This window comes from Ostrea edulis, chromosome 1 (genome assembly GCF_947568905.1).
Source record: "Ostrea edulis chromosome 1, xbOstEdul1.1, whole genome shotgun sequence".
In the NCBI taxonomy this organism is placed as follows: domain Eukaryota; kingdom Metazoa; phylum Mollusca; class Bivalvia; order Ostreida; family Ostreidae; genus Ostrea; species Ostrea edulis.
Window position 1 is genome coordinate 100,952,638 of NC_079164.1, and position 12,500 is coordinate 100,965,137.

The window sequence follows — 12,500 nt, forward strand, 5'->3', positions numbered from 1 at the left end:
TCGATGCCCACTCATAAACATATTATGTCGGAGTTCGAAACCATCGTCGTTAAGGGCTACGATATTGTATTATCTCTGAGGCAGTGTGCAGTGTATCTGACATTTGAGTTTGTGACATGAAGAAAAATATCACAAGGTGTTAACTGGACTATTGTCTTCCCTGGTTGAATACATTTGACTATCAGGTGTTATTATTATTTTTTTTATGGGGGGGGGGGGGTCCTCAAATAGCTATGTTTATTTCATTTTGCATAATCAATTATTATTTATAATTATTTGTTTTTGTTGAATAAATTTAAATAGCTCGATAGAATTGTTAAATTTTTCTTCTCAAAATTCCAAATCTATAAATAGATCTATAGATACGAAGCATCCAGAGGAATCCCCGACATTCCAAAAGAAAGTAGTTCCGGCGTATTTTGTTTTCGTTGGATACGATATACCAATAAGTTTTCAACCAATTAAAAAGCGTGTAACATGTAAAATTATATGATACTGCCCTACCTCAAAGACATACAACTTATTAGATGCAAACTATCCACGGGTCTCGTCATCTCTGACAATGACTGTCTTTCCTCATGATTTTCATGTCCATGCTTTTAATTGATTTCTTAATTGACTATTAAAATAAGAATTTGTTATGGTGTATTTTCAGGATATTTATTGAAAGCGTATTTCTCCACGTTTACTTTGATTATTTTCCTATTTCCTACTGAAGTAATTTCTTGCCAGTGTATCCATGTAGGATAAATTTTGATGAGACCCATATTAAATGTATTGATGTTTGCATTATTGGGTTATTGTTATAGCATTGCTAAAAAAATCTCTCATACCGTGCTGTCTTTCTCTTGCGACACATTACGTAGCACAGGTAACTGAATATTCATTTCCACATCTATTCCTAATATCCCCAGACTTTTAGGTGTGCTGTAAAATATAAGCAATGAAATATATTTCATCGTTTTGATTTCTAAAGGTACAACGTACGCTTCCTAGCGGTATTTTCGTCTTGAAGAAATCATTCTCAAAATTATTGTATTGCCTTTCACTTTTTTTTTTTGGCACGCTGTCTTTGGCTATAATAGCTCTAAAACTTCATTGTTATTTCGGATTTCAAACATTTCGGTTGAGCATCACTGAAGAGACATTATTTGTCGAAATGCGCATCTGGTGCATCAAAATTGGTACCGTATAAGTTTTACATTATGACCCCTGGGTCGAGGCCTCTGCTGGTGGACTGTTAGTCCCCGAGGGTCTCTACAGCCCAGTAGCTAAGTACTTCGTTACTAGCTTGAAAATACGGATGTATATTTAATTGCTGTAACATAATTTAGAAATTCATTTCAAAATTAAGGATTATCTCCCTCACGCATAGCTCTTATCCTTAGTCGAATTTGACTCCACCTTTTTGGCGCACTGTTTCCCCCAAAAATAGCTATAAAAATTCATTGTTATTTCGGATTTCAAACATTTTGGTTGAGCATCACTGAAGAGACATTATTTATCGAAATGCGCATCTGGTGCATCAAAATTGGTACCGTATAAGTTTTACATCACCTTTCTCTTGGAATCTTCTAAACATCGTATTAATAATAAAACGTCTTTTCCGTATTCTCAGAAACTAGGTCGCATGTCTACATCTAGTGCACAAGCCCTATACAATTATAGTAAATAATTTATTGTAAAGAATAGTGTTGCACCACAGTACGGTATTGATCAATTGATGATTTGATGCTCTTGAATTAAAAAAAAAAGAAATCATAGTGATTTAAAGTTTTATAAATGTTCTTTCAGGATTTTTTCCATGTTTAAGTTTCCCCACTTTTCTCGTAACTTATGGTATGGTACATCTAAAGTGTTTCCCTCACAGCAGTGAATGTTTTTACTAATGCTAGAATCTTTACTTGATTCTGCATCGTGTCTTGTGAGGGTATTTATGAAGTCAATTAATTGTGAAAGGTGATGTTGAAAATATCGTCATTTGAGAGGGAACTTTAGTATAAGTTGGATTATATGTCTGATAAACATTGATAAAAGATAAACAAATTGTACATTTACAATTCTAATAAGTTGCAAAGATGTACCTCCAGAAATTTAAGTGTTATGATTTCAATCAAACAAGAACTTTACCTTTTTAATGTCCCGACATCTACAGTCAATTTGTTTGGACAAACATATTGTGGAAATGCGATCTTAATCGAATGCTCCATATCCAATAGACGTTCATCAGACTTGATTGTTAGAATGTCTTGAAGAGATGTCTTTGCAGCTTCACATCTATAGATGAATTGATCAATAGTCTGCAGCTTGGCCTCGATGTTCGTTTTCAAAGACAAACTCGTCAAACTTTCATTTCTTCTGGTTTCCATTTCATCCAGCAAAGCTTTCATTGCCTCAGTAACTTTTTCATGTAATTCCTTCTCAGCATCAACCATTCGTTGATGTTCTTGGTCATATATTTTGTTAGCCTCTTCATAAATTTGGTTAAGTTGTTTAATACCAGATTCAAAATTTGGTTTAACCGTTGTCCCCAAAACCTCAATGTGTTTGTCAATATCTACATACTTTGAATGTACAAAATGTTTAAATCCATGATTTCGTGTTCATCATGATTTACAAGTCCCTTGACACATATCTGGACATCACAGTTCTTGCAAAATAGCATTTTCTTTTCGGTTGGATGTGTTGAGCATTGCCTTGGTTTAACTTTCCGAACATCTCTGTATTTATATCGAACAATGGTGTGTCCCTCCACAGATTCAGAACCCAGATGTGTAATGACACAGTTGTTGCACAGACGAACTGCACATTGATTACAGAAATGTTGAAGGGGTTCGATCTTACAAACTTCACAGACTACGATGTCCTGACTTGTTGCCATGATTTCGGAGACCTGAATATATAAAACCAGGCACCCTAGTGTTAACAATAAAAATGGATTCGAACGGTTTTCACATGTTTAAGAATATGAATTATCCATCGACCCTTACAGGATATCCATTACAGTTCGTATCAAACATGGTAAATAATTGGGTTGAAATAATTTTGAAATGAACCTGATCAGTTACAAAATTAAATCCTGAGTATTTTCCCTTATGGATTATAACATCTTTTCATCAACAACATTATGCAATCCCCTTTGATAATGCTCATACACGTATGATATTAATTCTAATAATTTTAATGTTTTATTAAAAAGAAAAATAAGATTTTTGATCAATGAATAAAATATTCAATAACCACAAAAATCTATGAAATATGTATACTTACAAATTAATATTTGCCAATAAACTCCGAAACGTTTGCTCAAGAGTTACTGTTTGCACCTTTAATATTGTTCCATATGTCAGGTGAAGTCCGTAAGCTATAATAAAATTTTATTTGATTAGTCAATGTCGTAAATCTAATAAAAAACCTACTTTTGTTTTCGATAAACTACCATGAAATAGCAAAAATGAGTGTAAAATGGGGGACAGGTTTTGGCGGATCTAAGCCAGTTTTATGTTTTTCTTTATAATGAGAATACAATATGAAATTAACCCGTCGAAAGCTTTATCGATGTTTGATTTTGATCTTACAGTAGATATAAGTTTCGATAATTTTTTAATAAATAAAATATGCCTAATCGTTTATTCAATCAACGATTTTAGTCTTCAATCAACCTTATGGAAATTTCCAGAACTAAGCGCCTAGAACGAGGCATTGCATCACTATAGGCACTTAGGTCTAAAAGCAATCATATATCCTCGGAACTTTCCGGCAAGCCGAAAAGTTGCGACAATATGAAAAGTCATTTGGGGGGGGGGGGGGTGTTGCGTTTTTTATGTAAAGCACCATGCAAAGTATTAGAAATCAACGAAATAAAAGATTAAGAATATTGAGAAATTTGCATTAAATAGTCATTGACAAAACTTTGTACTGTGTAAGAAGCTTAAAAGTCATGGAAATCAACTTTTAAAATGTGAGTTCTTAACAGTTTTTTTTTAAAGTTAATGTTTTAGCAACTTTAACATGTTGCGGACGGTTATTCCACAAACTGAAAATAGCCCAACTAAACGTACGGTCTCCAAAAGTGAGTGCAGTGATGTTTCAGATCTTAGTGGTCGGGATTTCGTGTAGATACTCGGGAACATACCCCGTCAGCGCGCAGAAGGTAAACACCAAGATTTTGTATTGTAGACAATACTGCACTGGAAGCCTATGCAGCTGCGCTAAGACTGGAGAAATATGATCCCGAGTCATTATCCTCGATATAACTACAAATCATTTCTAGAAGAATTACTCATGTAGCAACATTCCACTATCACGTGCATACGGTGTTTATGTCTCTCAACTGATCATGCCGATTCGATACGCAAGAGCTTGCTCTGCGCATGATTAGTTTTTAAATCGAGGCAGGTTACTGACAGGGTTTATGTTACAGGGTTTTCAACAGTCTCCTTTAAATTCAGCATTTCGTAAATTATATGGTCGTTATGACGATCTAGTTTGCCAGTACAACCTGTTATTAGGTAAAATGTTGTCTAACGTGTTTTATGCCAATTGTTTTTTATAGAATGATTTTGACTACGGATTACCCCGTTTACCTGATCAAGACACAGGGTTCACGGTGGGTGTGATCATTTGACAGGGAACGCTTACTCCTCATAGCCACTTGATCCCACTTCTGATATACATGTATCTAGGGATCCATGTTTGCACAACTCTTAATTTTGTAGTACTCAAACCAGTAAGATCTTTGAGATTGGTCACTGTTCATTAAATTGGATTGACCTTTTCATAATGAAACTTAAATTATAATATACAACTTTAAAGGTAGTGAACATGTAAAATATTTGCTGCATAGTAAACTTAGAAGACCTCTTTGCACTGAACAGCGTAGCATCGTTTAAGATATTTGATGAATTAAACACTCTTGGTGAAAAGTTTATAGAGGTCATCCATTATTTTCCAGCATATATTTGTGTTCTGACGTAAAGGAAACACACTCCTGTTGGTGACTGGATCACTGTTACAAAAGAATGTGGATTCATATTAGAATTGATGGAGCAAAATTAATGGAATTAAATCATAATAAAAATGCATTAAGGTAGCTCAATGCACAATTTGTATTTGATGGCTCGTTAAACACCTCTAGAGTATCTTATTTGCTATTAAAGTACCCTTTCATCATTCCGAGATAAATCACCAAACAAAATCATAAAAAATACTCGAGAGCTTGTATCACTCTTTCGATAGTGAAATCATGCTCCATAAGAGGCGTTTTAACGGGCCATTAAATAAAAAAAATGTGTATTGAATTATATGGTCGTTATAACCATCTAGTTTGCCATTAAAACGTTTATATCTTGATCTTGTATGCATGTTTTTAAAGATATCCATACCATGCACCAAATCTCAGCGAAATTTGGACTTTAGAATCTCTTATTTGCGAACAAAACACCTTTTCTATCATTCCGGGAAAAACCACGAAAAATCCATATCATAGGGAGCTTGTGTCACTCTTTTGATGGTTAAACCATACCTCATAAGAGGTGTTTTAACAAGCCATTAAATAAAATTTTAGTGTAACTGACAAACAGGATGATTTCAGCTTCTCGATCGTCAACTTCCCATATTTATGTAGCAATATTCCATTATCACGTGCATATGGTGTTTATATCTCTTACCTGATTCGATATGCAAGAGCGTGTTCTACGTATTTGGGAGAAAAAATACATACGTATGTTTTATTGATGCAAAGAAAGCATTTGATAATGTAATCCGAGACCTCCTCTGGTATAAACGAATGCGGCTAGGCATTTCTGGACCTCTTATAGACGCAGTGAAATCTTTGTATGATACAATGCGCAGTGCTGTAAAATTAATTCACTATATGACTGATGAATTTCCGGTCAAGTTCGGGGTAAAACAGGGTTGCAAAATGTCACCAACGCTCTACTCCGTCTATATAAATGACCTCGTTGATGATATCAATGCACTTAGGGTTGGAATTGGTATTGGTGATAACACAATTATAGGTGTTCTGCTGTATGCTGGTGATGTGACGCTCTTGGCACCAAATGAAGAAAGTTTACAACGAATGTTAAACGTTGTTAACTTGTGTTGTCAGAAATAGTGAATGATGATTAATGTGGAAAAAACAAAAATACTGCATCTTAGGAATAAAAATACACCAATATCAAATTATGAGTTTAAATGTGGAGATGAAGTAATTGATTTTAACAATTCATACCGTTACCTCGGGCTCCATTTTAATGAATTTGTGGATTTTGAATACATGGTGCGGGGAGTTTCGAACTCAGCAAGTAGAGCGCTATCAGCCCTATATACGAGGGGTGGTGGCATGACGTATGACGTTTTAACAAAACTCTATCAATCTTTAGTTGAACCTGTTTTATATCATGGTGCTGGGCTTTGGGGACAAACAAAATGCAGGTAAGTGCGAGCTATTCAGAGTAAAGAATGTAGACTATTTCTAGGGTCCTCGAAAAACGCATCTAATTTGGCTACCCAGGGAGTTATGGGATATATTTCAACTGAATCTGCCAAAAAACTGGAGGTATATGGACTTCTAGTAAGGATCGAAAATGCTGAAAGTAACGGATTAACATTAAAAATACATAATGCATCAATATACCGGGGGGGGGGGGATTATTGTGCCGTCGGTGGCCTAGTGGTTAGGCTGTCAGACTCTCGACCGAAAGGTCGTGGGTTCGAGTCCTGGCCGCGCAGGGCCGACGTTGTGTCCTTGGGAAAGACACTTTACATGAATTCCTATATCCTAATCAGGTAAACGGAGTTATCCGCAGTCAAAATCAGTGTGTCAAAAACGGTCTAACAATCGGTATGAAACATGCGAGACAGCATTTGACCCAATGATAGGTTGTATTGACGAACTAGATCGTTATAACGACCATAGAATTTGCGAAATGCTGATTTCAATCGAGACTGTTGAAACCCCCTCTACCGTCAACTTGTCTAAACGGTCTAACAATCGGTATGAAACATGCGAGTCAGCATTTGACCCAATGATAGGTTGTATTGACGAACTAGATCGTTATAACGACCATAGAATTTGCGAAATGCTGATTTCAATCGAGACTGTTGAAACCCCCTCTACCGTCAACTTGTTTGTCAGTAGTTTGCCTCGATTTAAAAACTGACTATACGCAGAACAAGCTCTTGAAGATGAAATGCATTTTTTAATGGAGTGTGAATTTTATTTTGATTTGAGATACTTTTTATTTCAAAAGGATAAAAAAAATAGTGATATTTTCATATATCTTAATAACGTAGATAAGGGGATGCTTACTCCTCCTAGGTGTGTCCAGGGGTCCGTGTATGCCCAACTACCTAATGTTTAATTGAATATTAATTAATCAGGTATTATGGGAAGTTTTTTCACCATTATAAATCTAAAAGGCAATTAAACATATTCGCTATCGATTTTCCAAGTTCTATTGCTACACACGATGTACACATGCTGTATCTCAGTATCTGTCAATCAGCTGACGCTTGCTGGTTAAGACCCAGGAGAATATATATGTATTTTACCAAATGAACCGTATTACGGAAAAAAAATGAGATTACTTCAAGGTCACGTGGTGGCCAGTGTGCTTTGAGTTTCTCGTTTACATGCGGACGCCATCTTCATCACTTACGTTAATTTTCTGATAATTTCTTAACCGGTGTTTATTTTTCCTGTGAAATTGTGGATTATTTAATATTTATGAGATGGAGACCATCCTTGCATGGGAAATCGAACAAAACCGAAATGAAAATTTCTGTATGCACAAAAATTTGCCCTTGAAGATGTCTCGTTCTGCTGGGCAGGTATCTGCATCTGGGTCAAGAAATGAAAATTTGACTCTACCCAATTCTGGGTTAAAACAAAACAATGCGCCCAATTCTGGGACGTACACTGTTGCAGTCTTAGACCAATTGTAGATAATCAATCATTGTGTTGTACTGACGAAGATGAGCTGTAGATGAGCTGAACGAAATTTGAACTGACTTTAGATCCACCACACATTTCCATGACGAGTTAGAACATGATAAAACGACATCCGGTGAAAACAATAAAAACATTGAGGCTTCGGAGATAGTGTGTTTACATAATGCCAGGAAGCAAAATAGTAACATAAATGAATAAAGGCGTGTGTGTGTGTGTTAACATGTGATAAAAAATAATCCCCCGGGGTTTCATATGATATATACATGTATCCAGCTCGTTGTGTGTTTTCTATCTCCCGATCGCAAAGGTAACACACAACTCGTTGAATATAAATCATATCAAATCTGTGAAATTTATGAATAGAATTGTGTGAAATATCGCTGTTGACATTAGACATATTTCCAGTGATATTTTGGCTGTTTTTCAATTTACATATTCAACTGACTGACGGTAGAAAAGTCAAATTTATAGAAATTGTGCATTTTAACGTATAATACATGTACGTACACGTTTTACGAACTATTTGCTGCTACTTTTGTTACGTACATTTGTTGGTAAAGAAGTGATAAGGTCCACACTACTTTGATTCGAGTGATTGCATAGAGAAATTGATAGAACCAACTTTCAAAAAGTAAAAGAAATGATTAACAATTGAGCAGCTGATTTTGAAGATATGATATAGTTTAAACGAAAGTTATCGTTCTTGCGTTAGGTCGTCCAAGTAAAAAAAAAAAAGGAATGGGACGCAAATCTAGACATGAGTTGGAGAGTTTCATTTTAAAAGTTTGTTGATTTTTATGATCAGCTGCTGTAATACTATACTATAACATTTGACTGGTACGAGCTATTACAAAGCTATACACATACAAACACATTCAACTTTCGGTTTGTTCAAAATATTTTTCTTACCTTTTTAATCCGAATACAACTAGCCTTTTAATCTCTTGTTCAAGCTATTTTCGGGAATGGGGTCCTGTCCATATAGACGGATAGCGACCACGTGATCAGTATCAAAATTGTGTATTTTCACTTATCATTTCCATTAATGGAACTCTTCAAATTAAAGGCGCGTAAAGTCCTGCTACCGCGACAACATAATGTAAACACATTACTTAGGCATACGTAATAATAACCGACTGCAAACCACAACACTGATTAAAATTTTAAAGTCAAATTTAGGAATTGATTATTCTTACAAGAAAACAGACGAACTTATTAAACTATGTGAGGAAGAGAAGCTACTTTTGCCAAATCTGACCGATATAAAGCGTCAATCGCAAGAAGAACTGTGAAGGGGAAACCGATATGCACATCCAACACAAGAACTTTTCTTGTAATTAATGTGATGAATATATTTATAAAGTTATTCTGTCAGACTATGAAGACATTCTATTTTATCATACAATTAGGACAGGTTCATATGGCGTGGACTTTGTAATCGTACACGTACCCCCCCCCCCCCCCTAATTGCCATATTTTAGAACAAGTTATATACATGTCTATGCCAAACTGCATTTTTTAAAGACGTTTATAACACTAATTAGCACAGCTAATACGTTTCCAAACTGCATCTATGGTAATTTGAAAATTACAAAATATTGATGGACTTAGGTGTCCAGAGAACATCGTTGTTTGGAATTTTTAAAGTTTAAAAAACATGTAACATCTTTAATAAGATAGTGTTAGAATACTTGAAAAATGCAGTTTGACTAATGGTAATTTTATTTAAATACATTATGTATTTTAACTCTTAAAAAAAGGGGGGGGGGGGTGCTCTGAACGTTTCGTTTATGTCCCCGTAATCTCGCACTTGCTCGCGAGATTTGTGCATTTTCTTACCAATGACGCACAAGAGCCATCAAAGCGCGATAACTCCAACGAGCTGGTAATGAGAAGTATTCTGGAATTCCTTACTCCGTCATAGAATAGTTGAAAAACAAAAAGGGGTTCCGAAAGTGTCTTGGTGTCGGGAATAAAACAATTAGCTGGGTAAAGTAAATATATGCAGGCATCTATCTGACCATGTTTTGTCAATCTCCCTGATTAATAGTTGATCATATAAACTTGTAATAACACATTTTTTATGGGATGCTGATAGCTAGGGGCGAGGGGAGGGGGGGGGATTTACAAGGCAATTCAGTTTCTCATTTTCATATTAATGATATCAGAGATTGCTTATGTTTTTGTTGTGACCCTCACGGAAAATGCTACAAATGATACAAAAATCTTCAAAGACGATTGGGATCACTGAAATAACATGTTTTTACAATATTTACATTAAGAGACATAATACAGGACCTAGAAAAAGTTTTTGATACACATGTACTTCATTTCTTTATATGTGTTTGTAAAACACTATGCCTCTTGTGGCAGCAAAGAAATAGTAAACATTCACCCATACATTCAGATCTTAAATTAATTCTCTTTTTTGTTGTTGAATTTTCATCATTTATTAAAAAGTATACATACTATTTGGGATAAAATATCCTCAGATACTCCCTCTTAATTCTCACCAATGGTGCCAGGGGCCCATTGGATTGAATGTATTTTATTTTAATATTATTTTATATAAGGCATATATATAATTTATATGAAAATACATAATATCAAATATTTTTCGAAATCATAAAAATATCATATACAACGTTGATGTAGATATATCAACAGTAGAATAACATAGAAATTACTTAAGGAATAATATATGAACAATGTAGTCCTAAGTTGACCGTATAGTTATAATGATAAATATTTAAGGATAGTTTATACTGGTCTCTTCACAGCAGTCAAGTTACATTAATTTACAAAGATGTTCAAAAAAATTATGCTCTTTTGCATTTATATACTTCAATACTGATGTATAGAAACATAATGATTTTTTAACATGATTATACATATTAAAAGTCGTTTCACTTAAAGAATCTAATCTACATAACATTTTATGTTTGTATATTCTGTAGGCTATATAAGTAATAAGTAAATTTAAGGATTTGGTTTTATCATTTTGTTCTAGAAAAAACCCAACAACAATGTGTTTCCATTGAACTTTGAAGGATAGATAACTGCTAACAGTGTTCCATATATTTAAAACATTACCACACCCGTAAATCAGATGTTTTGTAGTCTCAACTTGCTTACAATGTGTACATTCATTCTTTACATCTTTTTTCCATTTGCTAATATATGCATTATTACATAATATGTTATTCAATAACTTATAACTGAATTCCGCTATCTGTTTGTCTTTCAAATCTTTAATTTTACATTTATAAATGTTTATCCAATTAGAATCACCGAATATTCTGAATTCTTCAGACAGTAATGCCTGAAAATTGGGTTTGCAAAACTTTTTTTTCAACTAAATTTTTATAAAAAAGATTACTTGATGTTTTAAGTATATTGGTAAATCCAAGAAGGAAGTTAAAATTAGTGACATTTTGTTTATTTACACAGCTTGAATTTGAAAAATCGTTTAGTCCTCGAATTTTTCTCGTGATTGTCATAATAATTTTGTATTCACATAGCCAGTTAGATTTGTCATTAATGTTTGAATAATGTTCTAGCGGTTTAAAAATTCCATCATCAAATAAATCACTAACATATAAGATACCAAATCTCGCCCAATTATCGAAGAAAATGGGTTTTCCTTTATATTTCAGATTTGTGTTATTCCATAATGGTTGTTGTAAAATATCATCAGGTAATCTGATCTTAAATTAATTCAATTTAGATTGTGGCGTTTGAATTCTTCTTGAAAATGAAAATTTTGATACAAGATGTTTATTTAATAATGCAGTGGTGGGACAAGAGGGGGTGGTGTCATCCTCCATTTGATAGTTCATAAGTAACAAATATGGGGATTTGGGTTGCAATTTTGATAATTTTAATTTACACACATACCTCTTTTAGGGGGATAGTATAAATTACACTTGCCCCCCCCCCCCCCCCCCGCCCCCTCCTCCTTTGCAAATTTTCTTGATCAATCCCTGCAATACTTTTAATGATATTCACTTGATGTCTATGTTTGTTACAGATGCTGTTATATACATCATTTCCTTCAGAAGTATCAATGTGTTGGTGGCTGTTACATGTTATGAAGAGAAGGGGCCCATTTTAACAACTTCTAGGATGGGTCGTGCAAGGGTTCATACCAGTGATCAATTTCTCATGACTCTTATGAAGTTGCACCTAAATCTAAGAGATCTACATGTAGCAGGCCAGAAGGCTCAATGCTGAATTTACCTCTGAAAGAATCGCAATGGATACAACAAACATAACACTGGATTTAACTTTAAAAACTTTAAAAATGAATAACTAGTCACTATCTGACAGCAACTACATTGTGCAAAATTTGTCACACAGCAAAGGCTATCACTTGTGTAGCACAATTGTTCTGAATTCTATCCTGGATCCACCTCTGATGGTAACATTGTTGATCACTGAGGTGTATTGGAGATGTTGAAACCAGATGATATATGATTCTTGCTAATAAAGGATTTGATATATTTGATAAACTTTAATCAGGAGTGACATTGAACATATCACC

The 12,500-nt window shown here is 34.4% G+C and overlaps 1 protein-coding gene across 2 annotated transcripts in view; it reads right to left on the reverse strand.

Moving 5' to 3' along the window:
• The window catches only part of LOC125669832 (eukaryotic translation initiation factor 4 gamma 3-like), a 22,126-nt gene extending 13,078 nt beyond the window's left edge, over positions 1–9,048 (reverse strand). Inside the window, exons 1-4 of one of the 2 annotated variants that reach the window (XM_048904638.2) lie at positions 8,867–9,048; positions 3,271–3,364; positions 2,131–2,893; positions 834–927 (exon numbers count right to left, since the gene is read on the reverse strand). In XM_048904638.2, the coding sequence (XP_048760595.2) occupies positions 834–927; positions 2,131–2,435 (399 nt within the window). In that variant the 5' untranslated portion in view covers positions 2,436–2,893; positions 3,271–3,364; positions 8,867–9,048. The remainder of the gene's footprint in view (positions 1–833; positions 928–2,130; positions 2,894–3,270; positions 3,365–8,866) is intronic. The other variant, XM_048904646.2, reaches the window with a different exon arrangement.
• Between the last annotated feature and the right edge of the window lie 3,452 nt (positions 9,049–12,500).